This window comes from Triturus cristatus, chromosome 4_2 (genome assembly GCF_964204655.1).
Source record: "Triturus cristatus chromosome 4_2, aTriCri1.1, whole genome shotgun sequence".
In the NCBI taxonomy this organism is placed as follows: domain Eukaryota; kingdom Metazoa; phylum Chordata; class Amphibia; order Caudata; family Salamandridae; genus Triturus; species Triturus cristatus.
Window position 1 is genome coordinate 125,329,388 of NC_140586.1, and position 26,366 is coordinate 125,355,753.

Genomic DNA, 26,366 nt, shown 5'->3' on the forward strand with positions numbered 1-26,366 from the left:
CCTCCCAGAATCTATGCCTGCCTCCTCCTCTCAACATTCACCCTAAACGCTGCAGCATGCCTTATTAAAGGCCTGACGAAATCGGACCACATCACCTTCGCCCTGATGGTAATCCACAAGATCAACCCTGTTTACTTGAGGCTCTAGCAAACCAATTCTGTGGGCCTAAATTATCAATTTTTGATAATAGTAGAACTATTAATTTGGGTACAAAATAGATCATAGTTTTAAGACACAACATAGCTAATCTTTTACATCTAATAATGAACTTCCTGACCTATATTTTGGTAGCATTATTTTGTGCACGGTCCTACCATTATTTTGGCCCCAAATCGATTGCTGCATTAAATGTCAATGTTTCATGGAACAAAAACACCATCCACGTGTACTCATATCATTTATTTTAGACCAATCTCATTGGTAGAAAGAGTTACGCCTTTCTACAAAGAATCTAGCCATTTATTTGGTCACAAATGTACCTTTCTTTTCCACACAGTTCGAACATGAATGTGAACATAACCTCTCTTAATTTGGGTGTAAATTTACCTTAGTCATTTTCAGGCCCAAATCAATCATCATTTCAGACACTATGTGGCCAATTACACAAAATTAATTTAGTCATCCTTTGAATTATTGGTTTGTGTAGAGTGACCAATAAATATTGCATACATTTTTTAAACATTCATGCCATCATTTTGGACACATTTGTACCGTTCAAGGACAAATTATGCCAGAACTGATCAAGGCTGAGAGTTGGAAGTGAGCTGCATTAGCAACATGTTTGACTATCCTCTTGCTGGCCCACTCTGCAACCAACCTTGAAAAAACTAGGACAACCAGTGAACCTATATATCATTCGGAAACATGGAGGATCGTTTTCTAATTTCAACCCTCTATATCCCATAATGGTCTAGAAACCTAGCGAGAGAATGAACACTGGTATTAAACACTGTTTGGACAATTCACATATGGCACAACTGAGTTACAGGGCACTGTACATCCAGCTCCCTCACTTTTACAGATGAAACCTTACTACACTGGCCAAAGTGAATTAGATCACAGATTCCACATTTCATGCTTCTTGTTGAAGTATGTTCTAGAACTTGTAATGATTCAAATATAGGTCCGTTGTCTAGGACGGCCTTGAATCTTCGATTATAGGACATCTTTAATACACTGGCCACAAGTAAATTGGTAGAAAGAGGTATATGGGATAAGAAAAACAAGGAATACAAAAAATTTTAAACTTAGTTAATTTACAGTCCGGCACAATCTGTTACAGATTAACAAACATGACCACACAAAGTAGCATGTGCAACTAATGTACCCTACGGTTTTATGGATTATGCAGAGTATATTTCTTATTCAAATGTAATCAGGTGTAGTACATTCCTTCAAAAGCATAGCCAACTGGCAGGCACAGTGTTACCAAAGTGTAATCAAACACCACAAAACTGAATACAGTTGCTTTCAGCTGATAAATATAACTGCGGCAAGAGGCAAACAATACCATGAATTTCTGGAAGAGGATTTGAATATACGACTATGGGTTACAAGGGAAATGTAATTTTTTTCAATGAAGGGCATTTCCCCACTAGCTTCTCTTCATGCATGAGATAGGCCCTTTTTTACATCTGAAATTCCTGAAGCTCACCATTTGAGTAAGATACATATTAGATGGATTAGGAAAACTTGTGAACTACAAGGAAATCAATATTTTTTTTATAAACACAACAAATAGAGCAATATTAAGGTCACACAGCTACACCCTCAGTTCAGAAAAGCACTTTCTCAACTGATGAATTATTCTACACGGCATCCATAAACCACTCTGAAATGCTACATACTGTGCAAATGGTGAGACGCCTACAGGCCTGTAAGGATTTCAGCATTACCCTCTCAAAAGTAAGTGCAGACAGGCCACCCAAGTAACTAGTGGGACCACGTCTTACTTCACTGCTTGCATGCTTCTTAGTGGGTAAATTGGACAAAAAAGGCACACAACCCCCAAGCCTAGAAGCATGGCTCTATATTCGGATTTTGGGAGGGGAAAAAAAATAATCAGACAGAAGGGAAAAGAGGTAAGTAAGAAGGTGCATAATCTGACAGTTTGACAAATGTATCCCTTAATTTGTCCACCCAATATAGTTCTAAGAGGGCAGACACGGTGTTGATATACATTATTTTGTATGCCATTTCTTGACTACGGTCACATAACTGCACATTTGCTCTGTGCATTCCCAGTGATCCTGTCAGAAATAAAGTTCAAAAGACACATGTTCATAGGATATACTTATTCTTCCATTCTCAGTGGTCTTGAAAATTTCAAAATATTTTAAAATTTCTGGTTTCTTTTCTGTTTGCTGCCTCCTTGGTTTCCTTGCTTTCTCCCCAACCAAGGTTTTGTTTTTTGTCCTTGTCCAATAAGCTTTGATCTCTCCATCCTGGGCTTGTTGAACTTAGGATCTCTTTTACCACCCGGTGGTCTTTGTTGCGCCCTAAATTTGCCACCTGGCGACCTTTGCAGCTCTTTGTTTTTAAACTTTGGGGATGCAGGAGACATGTGCTTTTTCCATCCTGGACCTTGCCGCTGTCCTTGGAATTTCCCACCCGGAGAACTTTGCTGGTCCCCATATTTCCCTTTGGGAGATCTTTGCTGCCGATTAAACTTTCCCCCTGGAGATCTTGTCCTTTCAGCAAATTTCCCACCGGGAGATCTCTGCTGTTTATGAAACACAGCTTCTTTCTGTTCCTTATTTTTTTTTCCTGTAGTGGTTTGCTGCTTTTTAAACTTCCCCCATGATGCCTTCTTATCATTAAATTTCCCACCAGGTGATCTCGCCTGTTGACCGACAGTTTTGCCTCTGGCTTGCTGTTGAGGTCCACCTTTACGATTAACGCTGCTTTCATCACTCAAATTCTTGCTCTTCTTAAACTTCTTACTAGGATGCGGTGGTAAGCCAGGGCCTCTTTTTCGTTTACCTCCTTTTAGCTGGAGATCTAGAAAAGGAAAAAAAAAAAAAGAAAAATTAAATGCCTATATGGGAGAACTTGCATTACCGAAAACATACAGATGCTACTGAATCTTGCAAGGTGTATGTAATTGGGTGATGGGCCACAGTGCCTCAATATGTATTAGACAGCTTTAACTTTCATGATTGAGAAATATATAATAAGTTAATTGTTACACGTATAATACACACACCTCCTTTTATTCTGCAATTGCACGAAGACCAGCAAACAATATACCTAACACATCTTTGAGGGCAGCACACAATGTGCTGCTTTGTAAAGCAGATAAAGGCTTTACCATAAAATTTCAATGAATGGAAATAGGAGAGAGGTGGGCGTACAAATATACTTTGTGTCGATAGCAACAAACACTCTTCAAAGCGGAGCATTTACTATATACAGCAAAAACCAAAGGAAATGATGGACGGAGTGTTGAACATTGCAAGCACTCACTCCCAGTCAACTGATCTGGGTTTAATCCATCACCGTTCTTTAGCCCACTCTCCCACCCCAGTTCAGACATGGCCATATGCAAATCAGTCTGACCCTGTGCCTCATGGGAACAGTCCAGCCCAAACTGCCAAGCCATGTCTTCCCTGGACCGGAAACAAGCTTTGTTCGAAGCTGGTTTCCGGTCCAGGGAAGACATGGCTTCGCAGTTCGGGTTGGACTGTTCCCATGAGGCACAGGGTCAGACTGATTTGCATATGGCCATGTCTGAACTGGGGTGGCAGAGTGGGCTAAAGAACGGTGATGGATTAAACCCAGATCAGTTGACTGGGGGTGAGTGCTTGCAATGTTCAACACTCCGTCCATCATTTCCTTTGGTTTTGCATTTACTATATACACCATGAACTCCTTACATTGAACAGCAGCATTTGTGTTGCTCATAAAGGCCGAACAAACAAATAAACTGAACACTGGACTTCTACAGGAACATTTTACTTGACTATATGAGGCAACATGTTGCAACTTATACATAAGTGTGTTGGTATAGAAGTCTCTCAATCACAAATAGTCCATGTCTAATCTACACAAAAAGGGGCACTGAGATGGTGTTACCCAAGCACCTACATGCCCTCCCAGGACAATGCCTCCTTCGTTTATCAATATACAATAGCCTGCCTGTAGGAAGCTGGCTCTGTATACGGTATACCACTAAGTGGTAATATCATGCACAGTGTCCAGAGATTCCCCAAGAAGTGGACAGGGTTCAATGTAAACCCAAAGTGCTCTATTTGTGGTAGTGTGGGCGAGCAGCCATAGGCCCAACACAGAGGAGTGCAAGACATTTGTTATGCACACAAGGATTAATAAACACAAGACTCAAAAAGGAAACTCACTCCAATTTTATAAAAAATAAGCTTCTCTCAAGATTTATTTTAAGACCAAGAAATAAGTAACAAGCATTTACAATGCAATGGTCTCGGCATTGGTAAAGTTAGAGCTATTGGCATTGCTCATGACCTTATTTTTGTTTATGTTTTTGTTTTTAAAACATTTAAAGAAACGGCATTGTCATGAGCACTGCCAATAGCTCTAACTTTAACAATGCCGAGACCGTTGCATTGTAAATGCTTGTTATCTATGGCCCAGTGTGTGCCCCTAAAAATCACATCTAGGGACAGCACTGGCAACAGTTTACTCTAACTGCCATTGGTTGTGTACGGACATAAATTCAGGGGTGTAGCCCATCTGTTGTAATATCATCCCGAAAAAAGGCCATTCAAGGGAATCAAATGCCTTTTATGGCATTAGGTGATATTATTATCGCTGGATGGCATACCTCTTTGCCTTAACTTTTCAATCTTTACATGTGTGTTGCACTGTACAGCACACATTCATAGTGGGAAAAGTATTAAAGCAGGGGTCTCCAACGGATAGCTCGAGAGCTACCAGTAGCTCACCAGTACCCTGGAAGTAGCTCCCTAAAGTACAGCGCAGCATAGTACATAACTTAGAAGATCTAACCCTATTAAAGAAGGCAACGCTACACAACTCTGTATCCTTGGTGTGATCTGTAGTCAAACCAATGGCAGTGCTACATGCTTACAAACACACACTGTGACAGTACCTGCAACATGGCTACCTGTCTTCACTCTCAATCAGTCACATACAAAATGGTCACTTTAAAAGCCCCACTCTATCAGTCATACAATGTGTGTGAAAATCGGACCAGAAAAAAAGTGCAATAGCCAAACTGGAGTCGCTAACGTGTGCGGGACTACCTGAGACAGAATGGAAATGTGTGAGAACCATATGTTAGCCATCCTGTAGCCAGGTAGAGCTATGGCTGGAGTGATAGTGGAGTCAAGTAACGGCACTGTTTGTTTTAGGTAATGCGAGTGGTGCAAGTATGTAAGCGTATTTGTTTAAATGTTTCAGGGTGTGTGTGCATGCACATATATGTTTTATATATAGGTTGTATATCTGTCTGGTGTTGTGACCCTTCGTGAAAGGCATTTCCTCTTCCTGGAAGATGGTCGTGTTGTCAGGGAACACCAAATGTATCATGTGCCCCAAATATAAGGGCTTTAATGTCTTGCAAAAGGTTGCCTATTATTGACATAATGTTGACACTGGCATAATAATAGTAAATCTTGACACATGCCAGGCATTCTTGGACTAATCATGGTAACTATCCTTGCCATATCTTGGGTATGCTTGGCCCAATGGTTGCAATCTATCAAAAATTGTGGCTATTGTTGGAAAAATGTCCAATGCTGACATGTGGGGTTTGTTAGAATTATGGTAAGCGGCAGTGGCACAACTGTAGTCCTGACATAATGGAGTGCATACTTGATATGATGTAGCCATCTTCGGCACTATGGAAGGCATCCCAGGTGAGTGATGGTAAACTCTGGACAGGTGAGACGTAATCTGTCTGTGTGATGCATTTGTACTAGGGAAATGACAAGTTGACTTTTAATGATCATGCATGAAATCTGATTTTCTACGCAAAAGTTTTTTTAAAGTGTGTATTTGATAGAAAACCAATATCTCACATTTTGAGATATGCTGGTATTTAAAAACAAAATAATGAAAATCTAAAATATATTTAAGCTGGTCTTTGAATGATAATACCGAATTGTAGAAATGTATAGCTTTTAGTTTCTTCCTCTGTGCTAATGGGCACTGCAGTGGTTATTTCATTAATCATGAGAAGGCATTTGATTAGGAAAAAGCTTTCCTTGAAATTGCTGTTAATAACTCGGTCTTAGGCACTTGGGTGGGAGGTGTTCTACTACAAAATAGAATTTTAAATATCGCCCAGTCAAAATATTGTTCCAGACTGTAGACTACCGCAATTTCATGAAAGTAAGTATAAATAAGTATAATGTTAGTTACATTCTTAACTCCACATCTATTTATCTTGAAGATGTATACAGCTTCAAGGAGTGCAGATGTGGAGTTTAGAATTGCAAATCTATACTTACCTATATGTATGAACCTTCATGTTATTGTATTCGTCAATATTCTGGATGTGGTCTTTTGGCATCACTCAATATAGTGACATACAGCTGGATGGTCACTGTTTATATATCTCAAAGGAAACTTAGAAGGGGTGGTCACTATTGTGATTGTCTCTAAAGTGGTCGCTACTGCAACAACTGTCAGAGTCATTTGTGACTTGGGCTATTTTCAGCAGTCAGAAATGGCTCTTGTCAGAGACCCCTCAATTAAAGCATAGTTTTTATACTGGAAGGATATCCTTCCAGTACAAAGCCTATGCATGAGAGAACGCTGCCACTTTTGCACTATGGTGCAAGGGGTTGTGCATTAGCGCCTAGTAGCCTAAAGAGTGCCAGTGCTGGGGGAAATAAAAACAGCACCATATCTTAATAGAAATGCCACTATTTTCACTCTCCCTTTGATGCAGCATATAAACTTTGGCTTCGGTGTTGTGTTACCTCACATTTTAGTGAATGTTCATTTTTAATCTCTTAGTACATTTTGCAGCAGCCTATCTTATAACGTGTGCAATAAAACAAATTAAAATGACTTGCATATTCGCAGGGCTTTCAGTTGCAGCCTGGGACCTCGTCGCGCTATAAATTAAACATGTCCAGCTCAGTAACCAGAATTCAGTTTTCTCTCTGGATACACAGAGACAATGACATCCGCAATTAACTCATTAACCAACTGACCTTCCATAACATTAAATAATGCAACATCTACCGCAGTGTGTACAGCGGTGAGTTACATGGCCACCACATACATTACACAAGATCGCATTCATTTTTCCAGTACGGAGAAATTACGTGACGTGCCCAGAATTCACAGAGAATACTGAAGCAAAAACGAGAACCGGTAGATGCAGCAGGAGAGCCTTGGTTACACGACGGGGTGGGGGGGATCTGAATCTCTTTGTACATTTTGCAGCAGCCTATCTTATAACGTGTGCAATAAAACAAATTAAAATGACTTGCATATTCGCAGGGCTTTCAGTTGCAGCCTGGGACCTCGTCGCGCTATAATGAATATGCTACTTACCAGTATGCATCTGTTCTTGGCATGTAGGGCTGCTGACATTCATATCTGTGCATAGATCGCCGCCTAGTGTTGGGTCCGGATGTTTGCACGTTGTTGTCCTGGAAGAGTCTTCGAAGTATCCTTGGATAGGTGACTCCTCCCCTGGACTACAGTGCGCATGGGCATCCTCTCCATCCTCAGATTGTTTTTCGCCATTGTGGCAGTGATGGAGTAGATACAGAAAGTGATGACCATGCTTGCAATAATTCTGAGAGCTGCAGCTGCGACAGGCGCCGGGGAGGAGGGAGGGCGATATGAATGTCAGCAGCCCTACATGCCAAGAACAGATGCATACTGGTAAGTAGCATATTCAGTTCGAGGCATGTGGGCTGCTGAATTCATATCTGTGCATAGAATACATAGCAGTGCCCTCTATTGGCGGCGGCTACCCGTGCCAGCTGCAGCGGTCTGAAAAAGTGTTTTGAGAACAGCCTGTCCTACAGCTGCCTGCTGTTTTGACTGCACATCTACGCAATAGTGTTTTGTAAATGTGTGTGTAGTGGACCATGTGGCTGCTCTGCATATATCATGCAGGGGAATATTTCCTAGGAAGGCCATGGAAGCCCCCAACTTGCGTGTTGAGTGGGCTCGTGGTGGAATAGTTAATGTGCGTTTTGCCTTTTGATAACAGATTTGAATACACTTAACTATCCATCTGGCTATCCCTGCTTTGGAGATGGCGTTACCTTTGTGGTGTGGGGCAAAGGCAACGAACAGTTGTTTTGTCTTCCTGAAGGGTTTAGTCCTGTCGATGTAGTACATGAGGGCCCTCCGTACATCTAGTGTATGTAATGCCCTCTCTGCAACAGTTTGTGGGTTTTGGAAGAAAACGGGCAGTTCAATAGTCTGGTTCATGTGGAACTGCGATATTACCTTGGGCATGAATTTGGGGTTGGTACGTAGTACGACCCTGTTGGCGTGAACCTGAATAAATGGCTCTTGAACGGTTAGTGCCTGGAGTTCACTAACTCTTCTTAGGGAAGTGATCGCTACCAGGAAGGCTACTTTCCAGGTAAGGAATTGAATCTCGCATGAGTGTAGAGGTTCAAAGGGTGGACCCATCAGGCGTGTGAGGACCAAGTTGAGGTTCCACATTGGAGCCGGTGGGTGACTAGGTGGAATGACTCGTTTGAGTCCTTCCAAGAATGCTTTGATGGCAGGCACTCTGAAGAGAGAGAGGTGCTGCCTGGTTTGCAGATAGGCTGATATTGCGGTCAAATGGACACGTATAGAGGTGTACGCCAGATTGCATCGGTATAGGTGTAAGAGGTAACATATGATGTTGTGGATGGATGCGTCCAGCGGGTTAATGTCATTATTACCGCAATAAATGACGAACCGTTTCCATTTGGCTGCATAGCAAGCTCTTGTAGTGGGTCTCCTGGCCTCCTTGATGATGTCCATACAGTCAGGTGGCAGATTGAGATAGCCAAACTCTAGGACTTCAGGAGCCAGATCGCCAGGTTCAGCTGTTGCGGATCTGGGTGCTGAACCTCTCCATGGTTCTGCGTCAAATGCGCGGGTTTGATCCGCAGCCTTTGATGCGGTACCACGGAAAGTTCGAGGAAGGTGGTGTACCACGGCTGGCGTGCCCACGTGGGAGCAACTAGGACGAGTGTCAGGGAGTGTTGTCGGAGTTTGCGAGCCACCAGCGGTATCAACGGTGCTGGGGGAAAAGCGTACGCAAATTTGCCGGACCAGTTCATCCATATCGCATTGCCCTGCGACTGCGGGTGTGGGAATCTGGCGGCGAAGCTTTGGCATTTTGCGTTTTCGCTTGTCGCGAATAGGTCTATTTCTGGGTGACCCCACTGCTGGAAGTACGGTTGGAGTACCGATGGGTGTAACTCCCACTCGTGCATCTGGTGGCTGTGTCTGCTGAGCAGATCCGCCATCTGGTTGTCCTTGCCGGGGAGGTGTTCCGCCATGAGGAACATGTTCCTCTGAATGGCCCACTTCCACATGCTCTGAGCCAGATGAGACAACTGTGGAGAGTGTGTCCCTCCCTGCTTCTGTATGTAGTACATTGCGGTCATGTTGTCCGTCCGGATCAACACGACCTTGTTGCACAGATGTACTTTGAAAGCCTTCATGGCCAGGAAGATTGCCATCAGTTCCAGAAGGTTGATGTGCATCTTCTTCTGTTGTGTCGTCCATAGTCCCTGCACTGTGTAGTGGAGTACATGAGCTCCCCATCCCTGGAGAGACGCGTCCGCTGTCAGTACTATTTGTGGAACAGGCTCTTGGAACGGTCGGCCCTTGCAAAGGTTTTGTGGATTCCACCAATGCAGAGAGTTGTATGCCCGACCGCTCACCAACACTAGGTCTTTCAACTGTCCTTGAGCCTGATTCCACTGACGTGCTAGGCACTCCTGAAGTGGGCGCATATGTAATCTTGCGTGCGGGACTATGAAGATGCAGGAGGCCATCATGCCTATCAACTGCATAAACACTCGCGCTGGAAGCGAGTGGTTGGGTCTGAACTTGGAGATCAGCGCTTGTATGCCGTTGATCCTCACTAAATTTGGCTGAGCTGTGGCCGCCAGAGTGTCTATAGTCGCACCTAGGTACTGTTGTACGTGTGCGGGCTGGAGATGAGACTTTGGGTAATTTAGTGAGAATCCCAGACTGTGAAGAAGGTGAATGGTACGGGACACGTGGCTTGCACATTGCTGGGCTGATCTCGCTTGAACGAGCCAGTCGTCTAGGTAGGGGTAGACGTGTATGTGCTGTCTCCGTAAATGTGCCGCCACCGTAGCTAGGCACTTTGTGAAAACCCTGGGCGCTGTTGTCACGCCGAAGGGAAGGACTTTGAACTGATAGTGCTGCCCCTGAACAGTGAACCTGAGGTATTTTTTGTGTGAGGGGTGGATGGGTATGTGAAAATACGCATCCTTGAGGTCCAGTGATGCTAGGAAGTCTCCCTGCTGGAGAAGCGGAAGGACTTGCTGTAGAGTGAGCATGTGAAAGTGCTCCGAAAGAATGTACTGGTTCAGGGGTCTCAGGTCTAATATAGGCCTGAGCGACCCGTCCTTTTTTGGAATTAAGAAGTAGAGGGAGTAAACCCCCGTGCCCCGCTCGTGGACGGGTACGACCTCGATAGCGCCTTTTAGAAGCATACTTTCTACCTCTTGCTGTAAGAGCGTCAAGTGCTCTGAGGACATAGGACGGTTTCTTGGTGGTATTGTGGGTGGAGTGGAAGTTAACTCCAGACAGTAACCGTATTTTATAATATCTTTGACCCACCTGTCCGTGGTGATGGAGTTCCACGTGGACAGGAACCGTTGTAGCCTTCCCCCGACAGGTGTTATGTGGTCGGGAGGAAGGGAGAGGGCGTCACTGCTTGTTCTTGGGGGAGGACCTGGTGTTGCCGTAGCCACGTCCTCTGCCCTTGGTACGATAGCCACCTCGGGTGTTCTTATCGTAGGTGGTCTGCGTATTACCCTTGTTATATGTTTGTTGTGACCCCTGTCCTCTGCCTGCTCCCTTGTTTCCGGGGCGACGAAAGGAGCCGCTCCGAAAGGACTGAGTTTGTAGGGCGCCCATGGACTTTGCAGTGTCCGTGTCCTTTTTTATCTTCTCGAGGGTGGCGTCAACCTCAGGCCCGAACAAAAAGTCGGGGTTGACGGGCTGATTAAGGATATTGTTTTGTACCTCAGGCTTGAATCCTGAGATACGTAGCCAGGCGTGACGTCGTAGGATGACGCTAGTGTTGATGGCCCTGGCAGCCGTGTCAGCAGCGTCTAGTGCACATTTGATGGCAGCATTTGTGAGTAGCTGTCCCTCTCTGATAAGGATTTCTGCACCTTCTTTGTAGGGGTCAGGGAGGTGTTGAAGGAGTTGCTCCATTGTGTCATAGTGCGCCCTATCGTAGCGAGCGAGGAGCGCTTGAGTGTTAGCTATGCGCCATATGCTTGCAGCTTGTGCGGCAACTCGCTTGCCGGAGGTCTCCAGCACCTTGGACTCCTTGTCCGGGGGAGGAGCGTCACCCGTTGTCTGCGAGTGTGCCCTCTTGCGGGCATTCGCCACAACGATGGAGTCGAGTGGTAATTGTCCTCTGATGTAAGTAGGATCCCCAGGTGCTGATCTGTATTTCTTATCGATCCTGGGGTTTATCACTCGTGCCCTGGTGGGTTCCCTGAAAATGTCAGTGGCTGGCTTAAGGACCCCCTTCAACATTGGCAGAGTCTTTACATGTCTTTCTGAGGATGCAAAGGTGTCCATTAGAAAGTCATCTTCGATGATATCAGAGTGAAGCTGTACATCATGGTTGTTCGCCGCCCGTTCAATCAGAGCGTTGAACGCCGCAGTATCCTCTGTGGGTGACGTTTTTGCCCCATATAGTTGTGGGTCCTGTGCATCAAGAGGTGCACTGGGGTCTGCAGGGTCGCCCCAAGTTTGGTCAGGGTCCTGCTGGTCATCAGGGTCCGTGTCCACATGGTAGGGGACTTGTTCACCCATGTAGTCCTCCAATGCATCCGTGTCGGAGCGTGTGGGGGAGGCCCGGTGTGGATCCTGGTAGGGTGAATGAAAGGGTTCATACAGGAGAGGTTCTGTGTCCACAGGCAGCTTCCTCTTTAGCGGGATCCTGAAAGGTTCCAATGGCGGTTCCGAAGTTATCCTTCGGTCGTGGAGAATCATCCTGCCAGTGTCGGCGTCGATGACGCGTGACGGAGACGGCTCGACAGGCGTAACCGCAGTTTTGGTGGCCTGTGTCCTGAGTTGAAACGCCTTCGGGATTGTGGATGGAGGCAAGCCGAAGGTAATGCTGGTCGGCACCGACGAAACCGCTGGATCGATCGAACCCGACTGGTCCTGGAGGGCAGCCTTGGTTTTGCAGCCTGGCATTGCGCCAGGCCGTACTCGGGGCGCCTTAGAGGTCGTGGCCCCCGCCAGGGTCGTCGAGGCGGCTGCAGATATCTTCTGCGCCCGTGGTGCATCGAGCCGAGGTGCGGAGATCACCGTCGACGTCTTCGACACGTGAGGTTTCGGTGTCGTCGAGGGAGTGCCGCGAGGCGTAGCAGGCGGGACGGCCCTCGGTGTCGGTGGCGTCGACGCCGGTAACCGAGCAGGTTTTTCGGCGCCGATGGCCTTCTTCCGTTTGTCGACTCCCATGTCGCCCGTCTCGAGTTCGGCACCGAAGTCCCCCTTGGTGCGGTCGGTGCCGACACGGTGCGCCGGCGTCGAAGGTGTTGAAGGCCTCGATCCGACTAGCGCCACTTTCAGTTTCGGTTTCGTAGGAACCTGAGCAGCTTTCGGTTTCGGTTTCGTGGAAGGGAAACCAGCTGGCTTAAGCGGTAATGGCTGCCGCTGAACGTCCGAGGCCGGGCCCGAGGGCGGGGCCGAAGGACTGCGTGATAGGTCTCGGGTAAGGCCCGAAGGCGATCCCTCGACCGGAGCCATAGTCTGTGGCACTGGTGAATTCTCGGTTTGAACAGGTAGGCCTTGTTCATCATCGGAGCTACTCTCTTCGGCCCCTAAGGCCTCCTCGACGTCTCCTACCTCGGTGTCGTCTTCACCTCTGTGGAAGAGTGACTCGTCGGCCTCGTCCGATCCGGGTTCTTGGTCGGAAACGGGACTGGAGGGTAAGACTTCTACTTCTTCGACGTCGTCCGCGTCGTCGAAGATGTCAGCTGGGGCCGGTGCCGCGTGCTGCGCTTCGAGCCTCGCCGCTCGACGATTCCGCAGAGTCTTCTTTGAACGGAACCGGGCACAGGCCATACATGTCGACTCGTCGTGGTCCGGCGAAAGGCATTTGTTGCACACCGGATGGACGTCGATGTGTGGGTACTTCGCATTACATACCGGACACCTTTTGAATGGCGTCCTCGATTCCATCGTCGAAGTAGTTGATGGCCAGGTAAATGCGAACAAAGTCGGTGCTGAAAGTTAGTAAACTAACAGAGAGTATCGAAAACCGATCGATAAACAGTACCGACGCGAACTAAAGGCCTTGTGGCCTCGACAAAATTTTTTCCTAACTTGAGCTAAGATAGCACATCCGAACCCAATGGCGGAAAAAAACAATCTGAGGATGGAGAGGATGCCCATGCGCACTGTAGTCCAGGGGAGGAGTCACCTATCCAAGGATACTTCGAAGACTCTTCCAGGACAACAACGTGCAAACATCCGGACCCAACACTAGGCGGCGATCTATGCACAGATATGAATTCAGCAGCCCACATGCCTCGAACATTAAACATGTCCAGCTCAGTAACCAGAATTCAGTTTTCTCTCTGGATACACAGAGACAATGACATCTGCAATTAACTCATTAACCAATTGACCTTCCATAACATTAAATAATGCAACATCTACCGCAGTGTGTACAGCGGTGAGTTACATGGCCACCACATACATTACACAAGATCGCATTCATTTTTCCAGTACGGAGAAATTACGTGACGTGCCCAGAATTCACAGAGAATACTGAAGCAAAAACGAGAACCGGTAGATGCAGCAGGCGAGCCTTGGTTACACGACGGGGTGGGGGGGGGGATCTGAATCCCTTTTTGCCCAAAGGGCTTTTTCCCACCAGTCTGAAGCCCGACCCGGTCGGTGCCTGGGAATTTCTTCATCAATGGAGGCAGGACTCAGACGAAGATGATGCTCGGGGTGGACGTAAATAGCAGGAGAAGCCCAGCGTGTAGCTGCATGTCGAGGTTCTCCCCTCTACTGAAAGATACGTATCAAAAAAAGTGGTATCACGTTTCTTAATCCAAATAACCGTTTCCCTTAAAGACTGCTAGAGTAAGAAAATCGCGACGTTCCGCTTTTCCTCAAAATCTGCATGGTTGTTGTTTGAAGAAGCTGAGGGAGTGTGGGAGGGTCGCAGCCCCGCGAAGAAGTGACGCGCAGCGAGGCAAGGGCGGAGTGTAGCTGCTGGGCGGAACTTCGTAGCACTGGCACTCAAATTTCTAACACCGGAAGTTTTGCTTTCTGAATCTTGTTTCAGATAGATCTCCGTTTCCAATCGCTGCTGGAAGTAAAAAAAAACAACGGCCCCGGGCACTAGATCCTGGGACTTGCACAGAAGCAGCCTTCGCCATCTCCCGGCAGTGAGCATCATCCCACACTTGCTTGCATGGGGCATGAACACGGCGCCGGACGGATGGATCCTCACGGCCAGACGATAGGGAAAAAATGGCGGATGGAAGCTCCGAAACTTTTTCGGATTCGGGGGCGTGTTCCTGCTGTTCTAAAAGGGCGTGGCTAAAAAGTGGAAAGAACAGCAAGAAACACGCCCCCGAATCTGAAAAAGACGGAGCCTATTTGGAGGGACGGCTCTCTCCTCCAATGGCTGGCCTCCGTTTAGGAAGCCAGCCAATGGAGGAGAAGCAAAAAGAGAGGCGGGCTAAATAGCCACTCTAGAAAACATTAAATCTTCCGACTTCCGGTTCTGCCTTCGGCAGACCGGTAGTCCTCGACCTAAAAAGGGGCTAGGGGAGATATGACGGGGAGGAGTCTTCGAGTTGAGGCTGCAGGGGTCAGCACACGGTGGACTCTTACTTAGAAGCGCTAGGGAGCCGTCACAGGACCGGTGGTCCACCTGCACTCGGGCCGTGGGCATTGGGTTCAGAGGGGGGTCCGGCGGTACTTTCGCGGTACCTCAGGGCAGAGTTCTTTATTCTATAACGTTTGTTTCTTTTGGACAGCACCGCTATTCACAGGTGTTCTTGATCTTTGTCAAAGGCAGGCAGTCCTCCCAAGGCTTTGGAGGTCGCTGGGCTGCAAGACACGTCGTCTTTTGGCACAGGTTCATCGAGGGCTGCAGACAGGTAGGGCTGGGGCTAAGTCAGTTGGTGTCTGCAGTCATCTTTGCTGGTGCAATTCTGTAGTGTGAGCCTCTTCTTAGGTCATCAGTAATCTGATTCCAGGGTCTGGGAGTGCCACCTAAATACTAGATTAAGGAGTGTTACAGGGGAGTGATCGGTAGGGACCACTGGGTCTCTTACCTGGGGTGTCTACACCCACTATTATGGCACCCTCCTGTGGGAGGGGGACATAGCCCTAGCCCTGATTAGATAAGTCCCACCATCATCAAGATGGTGGGCACTGAAAAATGGGGTGCACTTCGTCTCCAGCACAAGGGATGTTGTTGAAGGGGGGCACACCACCTATTCTCACTAGGTTTTAATGCTAGTTCTCCCGCCAAAAGTGGGGGTTTGAACCCGGAGTTACCATCTGCTGCTAGCAGCAGAGGCTGGGGTCGCATTACAAAGGCAGCAAAGCCTTTGAAGCTTCCTTCAAGTACTGTGCTCATTCTAGGGGAGAAGGTGTGACACCCTCGTCCAGGATGGGCTTTGTTTGTGGCCACAGAGAGCAGGGAATCTCGACCCAGGGGTCCAGAAACATGTCTGGTGGTGGCAGGCAGCCAGAGACAACATAAGAGCGGATAGGTTTTCAGGGGGCACCTCTGAGGTGCCCTCGGAGTATGTGTTGTAATAAATCCAACACTGGTATCAGTGGGGGTTTATTAAGAGGAGTTGTTTGGTACCAAACACTTCTGGGTTCACTGAAGCCATCACGGTGCTGGCGAACTCTAGTTGTTGAGTTTCCAGCCCATGTAGTCTTTATGGCTTCCCTGGCACTTACAATATTAAGAATAGACTTTAATATTCTTGGGGCATATCTGCTCATGCAGATGTTCCCAAACTGAGATATAGTGCACCCTGCTTTAGGGCTTTGTAAGGACTGCTAGAGGGGTGACATACCTATACCTTCGGCTGTGCTGCATGGCACACAGGCAGTGTGCAAGGTCAACTGTCATTTTTGTCTGTACCACTGCATGCAGGCTGCAGTGGCAGCATGGCCCTGGAGAGGGGTCCCTAGGAGGTTGTCTTCAGTCCCAATGCCCTAGGTACCAGGGGTACCATTTACTAATGACCGAGTTGCCAATTGTGGTAAACACCACTGATACTGGGAACCTGGACAGCAGGGTCCCAGTATACTTCAGACAAAGTTGCATCAAAAGCCAGGCAAAAGCTTGGGGTACTGCAACAGAAACCCACTTTCTCACACTGCCTAAATATCTTGCCCTTCTTACCCCTAATCATGTGATGTCGTACTTCTATCCAGGCCTTCAAATGTCCTTGGATGAAGCTATTGCCCACATAGCGTGGCATGCTTCATCAAGGGGCTACTTCATTAAACACAGGCAAAAACACCACAGTTTCATCTGGTTTTGTTCTGTACCAAGTATGTTGTCACAACATTACTACTCTGAACAGTACTTTAAAAATCGAAGAATTTTCCCAACAAAGTGGACCATAAAAGGGATGCAGACAGTCAGATCAGAAGACTCAAAGATAAATAACATTTATTAGTTTAAAAAGAACAGCAAGAAAAGAGGGAACCAGAAAATGAGAATCTACACTGCTACAGCAAACAGACTCAGACACAGTCATGGAACTCACAAGCACAGAACACACAAATTCCAAATCTAGAATCCATATGATGTCACACAAGGAAAATGGTAACAAGTGAAAACATCTCAGAAATGCAAGGGCAGCGGTGGGTGGTATAGTAGATAGAGAGGGAGGAGGGCACAAGGGAGACAGACGAGAGAAGAGTTGGCAATACAGGGGGTTCGGAAGGCATAGGAAGCAATGATCATATGAGCATAAGCAGAAGTAGCAGACTTAGAAGTCCCTAGAGACAGTGAGCGCTAGATAAACAATACAGCAACAATAACATGGGAAATGAGGCTAAATGACCCACATGGCATTATTAGTGCAACTTATGTATATCGGTCAAAAGAACTGGAAAATTAAGGCAAGGAACAAACCAATATGTCTATTTATACTACCCACGATAGTGTGATTCGTTTTCTGTTTCCTACACTGAATACCCCCTTGAGTCAGTCACCAGGACTGGTACTTTGTAAGAATGTAAAAAAGTATAAATACAATCATCTTGTTACTTACCTTAAGGATCTTGTGAACGATGCAATCAGAACTGGTGTGCACCTCACAGGAGAGGCAGATTAGGTAGCAGTAAGCAACTTCTCACATGGAATGCAAAATTCTCTGCCTCATATGACCAGCGATAATGTGGGTCTATATGCTTTGACTCATGGTCAGAGAGCTGATCAAATCCTGCTTAATCAGTAACTAATCTCTTCTGTAGCCACTATGTGAAATGTGAAGGAGCTGTAGGGGGTAACCACAGAGAGCAAACAAGCATCAAGAGGACCATGAACAGATCTGTTTTTATAGACATATTTGAACCTTTTTTTTGCAGCACTCTCTTTGAGGTAAAACAAAGGACCATTAAATCCTAAGTATAATAACAATGTGAATATAGTTGTCCACAATGTATCCAATTCAGAATAAAGATCCCAAGTTGATGTTCTCTCTTCTCATGACAGAAATAATTCCTTTTCCAAAATGTTCATCGTTTTCATTAATCATTTATTATTGGTATAATCCAGCAAACATCAGCCGACACGTGTTTCGTCTTGATGAGAAGACTTTTTCAAGGCAGTTCGACAATATTCTGTCCAGGCGTCCCTGGCCTTTAAACACAGCTATCCTGACATGTCAATTCTGCAACAATTTGAATTAAAAAAAGAGGTCAGCCATATTCCTTCGTAGAATGTATATGACCATACATCCTTTAGAAAGTAGTGTCTAATCCATACACCCACGTAAAGGGGCTCCCGTATAAACACAGTGCCAACAACACAGAATCACGTTGTGTCACGATTGATCAAACTCTGGTTTTGTGAGGAGGCTTTTCAAGGACTCCACGACGTGTTTCTACTGGGAGCTACTTTACGTGGGTGTATGGATTAGACGCTGCTTTCTAAAGGGCGTATTGTCATATCTACATTCTACGAAGGAATATGACCCGGACCTTTTTTTTTTTTATTCAAATTGATGCGGGGTTGACATGTCGGGATAGCTGTAATTAAAGGCCAGGGACGCCTGGACAGGATATTGGCGAACTGCCTTGAAAAAGTCCTGTGATCAAGAAACACGTGTTGGCTGATGTTTGCTGGATTATACAAATAATAAATCCATAATGGAAACAATGAACATTTTGGAATCTAAAGAATTATTTCTGTCATGAGAAGAGAGAACATCAACTTGAGAGTGCTGCAAACAAAAGGTTTGAATATGTCTATAGCACATTAGTTTTCTAATTTGCACCTTCAGGTAGTAGGTTGGCTGAACCTATATAGCACCTCGTCCTACTCAAGATATTCTCACACAGTACTGTCTAAAAATACTTGGGACATTGTTTGATGTGCTGTGAAATTCCCGTTTGGGAACCACTACTACCTTTTTTGGGAAATTATTATATCTGTTTTTATGATACTGCTCTTCAAGCAAAGAGGTCTGTGGAGGGTCACAGTCAGACTGCCAGCTCTCAGTGCGGTCAGCTTTTAAGAATTTGAATGAAGAGAAGTCAGTAAGGATCTTTCTTTCTCTGGCACAAAATTAAAAGGAGCACTTTTGGGTGGAGTGGAGCTGAGGCCTAGTAGAAGGGCAGACTGTTGAGACTTCAACAAGTGCCTTTGGACAACACACAGATTATTTGTTATCCAGAGAACTGCCCAACGGCCTTTTTCATGGAGAACGACAGGGATGTAGGTGGTGGTGGGTGGCCTTCGGAGTGGAGAGCTCTGGTGGGAAAGGGGATGAAGTGAAAATACAGCTGTCAGCTCATGAGGCTACAACAACCGGGCCTTCCTCAGACTTTCTCAGCCACAAAATTGTACTCAAAGCATTGAATAAAAGGGGAGAGCCAGATACCAAGAACCATCATTGACCATCCAAAGAACTAACATTTTATGTACTGGAGAGTGACCCATCGAAAACAAAGTATTTACATTTTTATCAATCTGCCCAGGATTTGCATTGGGGCGTTCTCCATTCTTTGAACACACTAATTCGCCTTTTTTAGGACAAAAACGTTTTTTTTTTTTTAAATGCAGGGTTTTAAGGTGAGACCCAATGGCTTTGCCAATACTTGTTATTTAGGGTAATTAGTACTCTGAACTTGCTACGCTGGACTCTGAGGCATCACATTCACTTTTATAATCAAAACACATTAAAAAGTGAACTATGTTTCAGAGGACCAATGTGTGCAATGCAGAAAATGATGAAACCTAAAAGCCACCTCTTCAAATCATCCTAGACCAGACACAGGTTTCCATTCTCCTGACAATGATAAAATGGGTACCATCCGTTAACATACGATTAACAGTTTTTTTTAATATAGTTTGGATACCCAAGTGTTTTAGCACAGTAGGAAAAAACGTATGTATATTACCTTCATCAGGCTCCTGTCCCACTTCTTGTCTGTAATATTCAACATCATCGTCATCGTCCTCAGCTGGCTTCTCATCGTCTGCCATGCCGGGGTCTTCCACTTCACTATCTTCATCACTGGCAGACTGCAGCTTTTTGCGTTTTATCCCTTCTAAGCTTTTCTGTCTGGCAATAAAAATACTAATGTTTTAGTAGCCATTCAGAGAAAAGAACAGGCCGCTGCCCTACTCTCAAAGGCTGAAAATGTGCAGCTATCTCAAGTATGTGAGGTGTACAACTCTTCCAGAGCAGTGTCACACAGAGGGTCTGCAGTGATCATTGATCTCAGCTGATCTCTTTACTCTGCTCCTCCCTCATCTCACCTTTTGTATGGTTCCTACTCCGGTTTTCACTGCTTCTTCCGTCCCACAAGTGTCACTGTTTTACATTCTCCCCATCCCCCACAATGGTCCTTGCATTCTCAATACCCTTCATCACTTTTCCTTGCATTTCACCTTTGCCTCAGCATTCTTCACAAATCACCCTACTTGTTTCACTGGTCCCTGGATTCTCGTGTCTCCCTTTCCTTTCCTTCTCCCTCCCTTTTCTCACTGCTCTTTGATTTCTCTCAGCCTCCTATCATGTATCCCCCGTCGCACGGCTCCTTCCTCATTGCCTCATCTCACTCCCAAGCCCCTTCGCGCACCTTCTTGCTTCTTGAATTTCGGGTCAAGCTTACTTGTGCGTTTCACGCTGCTCATTTTTCTGCTGGATATCTTGCTCTTGCTTTTGGCGTCTTTGTGCTTTCAGCTTCAGTTTCTTTTCTTTCCTCTCTAGGGTTACCTTGATTTCCTCTTCGGTCTTCTGAACTGGTGAAACAAATCATACTAAGCATGAAACACTGCTGCAAGAGAGGAGCAAATTCACGTATATGAAAAATGGCAGCATATGGGCCCCACAACGAAAATACCCTGTACAGGCTTGTGACAAAACTTGCACTGGGACACTGTTAGTTTGGCTAATGGAGACTAAGCCGAGGTACCTTCCCAAACAAGCTGAGTCCCCTCTCATATTTATACAACGTGTATCTGATTACCAGTTGGCCAATGCAGGTCACAACCAGAGCAACCTACGCAATTTTAATTGGTCATTTCCCAATAGAGTAGCACAAAGGGCAACATGTGGGTCTGCATGTAGGAAATGGAACGGCCAGCATGCTAGGTCAGTGTTGGCCATTTTCTAGGATTAGACCTATTAAAGCCACTGAAGTTAATCTAGGCGGGGCACAAGACCACAACATATGCAATGCATACATGAAAAAGGTGTTGAGGACTTCAGCTCTGCAAAAATACAGATATAATAGTATATTTTGACACAGAGCAGCAGAATCCTAAAGGCAGATTATTTTGCACCATTTTCTGCAACCGATTGTATAATTTAACAAAAGCAGTCAATTAGGCTTGTGGGTATTTATTTTCATATTTCCAAAGAACACCAAAGTACCAAGTTTTCACAAAACTACCATAAACAGGTGGAAAATTGTGTTTTTCTCTAGCAATGAATATAAAAAATGTTACCTGAATAAGATCAGCATTTTTAAAACAAAACTTTAACCAGTAAAAGGTCAGAAGAGAAGCAGAAGGATGCTGGCTATAAAACAGATGTCACCCTTTTGTTTGAGTGTCAGTAATATTAATTGGCACTTACTGAAACTGTGATAAAGCACATTTCCATTATTCAAGCCTTCTTCAATCTTCACGAGTTGGAGAGTCATCCTTGGCCCGATCTGAGATATTAAATAAAATAACAGCCTATTTTATCAATGGTACGTAGCATTTACACAGGTGCAGAAAGTACAAAAGAAAAATAAATTGAAATGAGCACAATGCAACTTATTTCAACTACGTCGATACTATACATAAAATACATCTGTAGGGAAACATACGTCCCAGGCAGAGTTCGAGATCATGGAGCGTCTAGGAATGGGAAGGTTTTTTGCTTTGTGCTCTTGTAGGGGAGATGAGAGAGAGAGGAGATATCCTGTGACACACTGGACAAACCCATATGGGAGGCAAGTACACTCTGGGCTGTCCCTGAACAGTGCATCACAGTGGGGCCCAGGTCTTACAACCCTCCACTTGCAACTAATCCACAAACGTTGTGGTGCTCTAAAGAACTGAAAACTAATCGTGCCCACAAAAGAGTTCATGATATTGTATCCTACAAGCCCCTGAACCCTAGCTAAAGCCATTTAATGGACAACTCATGGGGTGTATGCAAGATTAATATGAAACCTAAGAAAATACCAAACTCAGAATCCAGCCAGCTTGACCAAGTTTGCCGTATATAATATGTTTTGGTTTCGGCATGTGCTGGTACGTGAAATAAAATATCACAAACTGCAAACACTCCATTAATATCTTTAAAAATTTGAGAAATCCTAATTGCTGTAAAGATGCACGTTTCCTTGCCTTAAGCACTCTGCGATGAGCCAACTACTTTGCCAATAAAATTCAAAACTTGACACAAGGTTTTAAAATGAATTTAGATGCTGCACTACCTTTATCCACACGTAGCACTTTATTAACTTAAAGGTTTCCTAAATCCCCTCTTGCTGAATTAAACTTTGTGAGGGATAAAACTCTGACCTATAAAACTGTCACCTCTGGCCCCGTGTCAGGTAAAGCTCCTGAAAAGTTTATCCCCAGTCACAGTACTTAAGAGTAACGACTATCCAGTCTCTCAGTTTGGGGAATATTCGTGAAGCATGGAAATACAGGTGTCCTACCCTTACTCAAAAATATTAAAGGCCGATGTGGATTCTAAGGGGCCGTCTAACTTTAGAGCTCGATCTCCCTTCTTAGGAGCCCACGAAAAATCTTGAAGCCCATGTTAAGTTAATGCTGGTGTGCTATCTAGACTAGAGTCACCTAAAGTCTGACACCCGTCAATCACGCTTTAAACGTGGTTTTAGTACTGAATCTATACTAATTACAGACCTCAACTAGATCAAATTTTGCCTGGACAGAAAAACTCAACTAGTTGATCCTGCCAGATATGTCTGCTGACTTTGACACAGTATCCCACCACATTCTCATGCAAAGGATGCATAATGTCGGTTTGGGAGGCTGTGCTCTTAATTGGTATCCATCCTTCCTACCCTGCAGTTTTCAGGCACTAACTCTCCCTACCCCAATTTCAACTCAGATTTCAATAATCTTCCCTGTGGAGTTGCTTAACGCTCTATATCAAGCCCCACCCTTTTTCATCTTTATGTGGCACTACTTGCTGCCATTACCTGGCCTTCCAGATTCGCATACTTTAACTACACAGCTTATCATCAAGCTACAAGGCGACATCTCACCCCTCAAAGACGGTTTTAGAAATTGTGTCAGGAATTACTAAATGGATGCAAAAAAATTCTCCTAACATAAGCTTATCCAAAACGGAAGGTTTTGGGGTGGGGTGGGGTGGGGGACATGAACCTGTCTAGGATGCGGATTGGTGAACAATGTCCCTCGGGCCCCCTCCACCACTACCTTCTTCCTCAACTGAAAGTCAACTTTGAATCATTTTCAAGAAAAGCTTATCTTTCCTGAAGTATATTTCGGAGTAAGTTTTCTACTGTATGTTCTTGCTTAGGGTCTGTAGAAAGTCCTTCCACTTATGCCTAAAGACTGCTAAAGGACTATAATCCGAGCAGCCATCTTACCAAGACTATTACTCTTCTGTCTTTGTAGGGCTACCCAAAAAAAACAAATGCAGAGACATCAAGTTAGGCAAAGAGAGCAGCTCGCCGGCAGTTAGTAGTCAGGAAATTCACACCCAGCTTTTATCACTTGCGCAATAGATTTTGAAAATTGGTCTCTAATGCAGGAGGACCCCTTTTTCATCAGCACGAAAACAAAAGCACAAGATCTTTTTCTTGCCGGTAAACAAATGCACTTCAGCATTTTCACTATTACTTTGCCATCACTTGCATTACGTTTTTCATACTTTTGCTAGATTGTTTTGAACGTTTTTTGGGCTCTGGCACTTACTACCTTCTACCAAGCAGTAAGAGTTTGATTGCTGTGTGACAACGAAGAACAGCAAAGAGAACATTGCAGGCTGCCAAAGCATGGCGTGTAGTGGAATGGGTGGTTTTACATCACACCAACCTCAGTGAGTCTCACTGCGCTCTGCTGGGCTTTCATGTTGCCTCGGCCAGCGTACACCTGGGGAAGCTCGGTTATGTTGTGTTCCCCATCCTGTTCAGCTTCACTCTCAGACAAGTTGGCACCTCTTAAGAGAAAAGATGAAAATAAAAAAGTGTAAAAATTAAAATACATCCAAACACTTAGCCATTACTCGCCAAAAAAACTAATATCCAGAGCTTCCAGAGTCCCAAAAACTAACAATGGGGTACACAGTAGACTTTGCCCAGAGAGCAAACTTAATGCAGCTCTGATAGCAGGGGACAGAAAAGGTTCCCACTATTCACTCACTTGAGTAGACCAAAATGCACCTGGCTTCTCTATCATGGCCAGGGAATAGCACAGCCTTTTTAAATACAAGCAGGTGTAGGACAATTGGCTATTGTGAGAAGCTTGGGATACAGAGAGTGAAGAGTTTGAGGCACATGGATGATGCAAAAAGAGAGAAGACCTGGACGGACAGTGTAAGACGTTAGAAGTGCATGGATGGACAGAGAACAATCTGGGGCATGTGGACCTATGAGATCTAGAGGCACATGGACTGATCATGGGGAACATGGACAGAACGTAAAGAATATGTTGCAAATTGAGTTGTTAAGAGTGTGGGACACAGAAGAGCAGCATGAGATGTATGGGACACAGACACATGAGGAGCTTGAGACACAGCTAGACTGTGTGAGGAGCTTGCATCACACAACGTGTGAGGAGCTTGAAATACCAAGTGTTAGGCGCTTAAGAGCGACAGGGGCAGAGTGCGAGGAGTATGGAGCACAGTGGCAGCTGGAGGAGTTTGGGCCATAGGCCAGAATCCGCAGTGATGCTGGCAAATGGACAGAGTGAACAACTTTGGGGACAGGAACAAACAACTTTTGCCAAATGGATTTACATGGAGGGGTATATCCACCACACTTACGGTGTCAGGCATTTGTAGCATGTAGAGTGAAGAGCCTGTATTGTCACTTACAACTGTAGGCATTACCTTGCTTTTATATGGTACTTAATGTAACAGTTTGGTCATTTCTAAATGTTTTTAAAAAAACAGGTGTTAATATTAGCTAATTTAAAGCCAATCCATTCACTTCCCTCAGAAGTATGGAAGGCCAGGCCAACGGACCACAGATTCAAATTAATGATATCAAATCACAATGGGTGCAAGCAGAAAGTGCTCAAGTCACGGAGCCAAGAAGTCAGCTTCCTGAAGCCATTCAGTTACAGTGTGGACCCTATGGATTGGAACGCTCAGATCTTCTTTCAGACCGCCATCTTTAAAGGCATTATGAGAACTCAAGAGTCCAAAGAAAGAACCTAAGGATCTTGAGAAAATCTGCCTTGGATAGAGTTGCAGATTTCTGTTATGTCCCTTTACTCCCAAAAGCACCAGCACAAGGGATGCATGCATAGAGGCCCGTTTGGTGTATGGTGAAGGCTAGTACGTTTTTACCCAAATTAAGATGCAAGATGGTTTGCTAAGAGGATGGAGAGCCTTTCTGTCTCAATGTAGGAAGCAACATCTGTTTCAGCTTCAAGGAGAGTGCGCAGATGCAGCACTTTTGGGCTTGGGAGATTTACTCTCCATGTCCAAGGGCTAATAAAAGCACCACTCACATTTTTAGCGCTCAGTGGTGTGAAATGAAGAGAAGGCATGGAAAGCAGTTCTGAATTTACCAGGATGTCAGTTATTAGATGGGCCATCTTCCATCAGACGGCAGAGATCATTTTATAAGAGAATGAATGTGCTACATTCTGTAACGAACGTTTGCAAACCTCACTTAAAGGACTCGCGTCATTCAAACATCTGGAGGAAATGCCCAACTACATACAGGGCCACACGTTTGTTTCACACATCATGAGGCCTGCTGTATCTTCGAATTAGTTTCTGATGCAACTACACCAAGCCTTTCATGTGAATGCTGCGTGCACGGAGCCACAAACAGAAGAATTAGTGCATTTAAAGCCGGATTCTTACAGCATGCCATGTTTCAAATGTTCTTATTAGTGGTCTTTGTTTAAAGGACAAGCCTTCAGTTCAGTGATATGAATTCAGAGTAGAGTCCTCCCACTGAAACAAAAACATATTTTTTGCCTTACATTAATGGCCTGTGCAAAACAGAAGCCATATATAGCAGATTAAGGGAAAACGCAATCATGTACTCAACTATAGCAACTCTACAGCTGGCATCCAATGTTGGAAGACGGAAAAGAAACTTTGTATACTCAGGGCAGCAAAAAATAAACACTAGTATACGAATGGAAATAGAGTAATGCAATTAACTGCTCTAAACAGAGCAGGGTAAAAGAAGACAAAATAAATCGGGTCCATATAAAAAAACAAAAGAGCTATCTGTAGCTACAAAAATGTCTCAGGTCA

General features: G+C 45.1%; 1 protein-coding gene across 2 annotated transcripts in view; it reads right to left on the minus strand.

Moving 5' to 3' along the window:
• Positions 1–384: 384 nt before the first annotated feature.
• PPAN (peter pan homolog) overlaps positions 385–26,366 on the minus strand; it is a 52,900-nt gene continuing 26,918 nt past the window's right edge. For both annotated transcript variants that reach the window (XM_085600767.1, XM_085600768.1), the window contains 5 exons: positions 23,963–24,086; positions 21,510–21,588; positions 20,542–20,671; positions 19,825–19,988; positions 385–3,000 (listed from right to left, as the gene is read on the minus strand). In XM_085600767.1, coding sequence (XP_085456893.1) covers positions 2,336–3,000; positions 19,825–19,988; positions 20,542–20,671; positions 21,510–21,588; positions 23,963–24,086 — 1,162 coding nt within the window. In that variant the 3' untranslated portion in view covers positions 385–2,335. The remainder of the gene's footprint in view (positions 3,001–19,824; positions 19,989–20,541; positions 20,672–21,509; positions 21,589–23,962; positions 24,087–26,366) is intronic.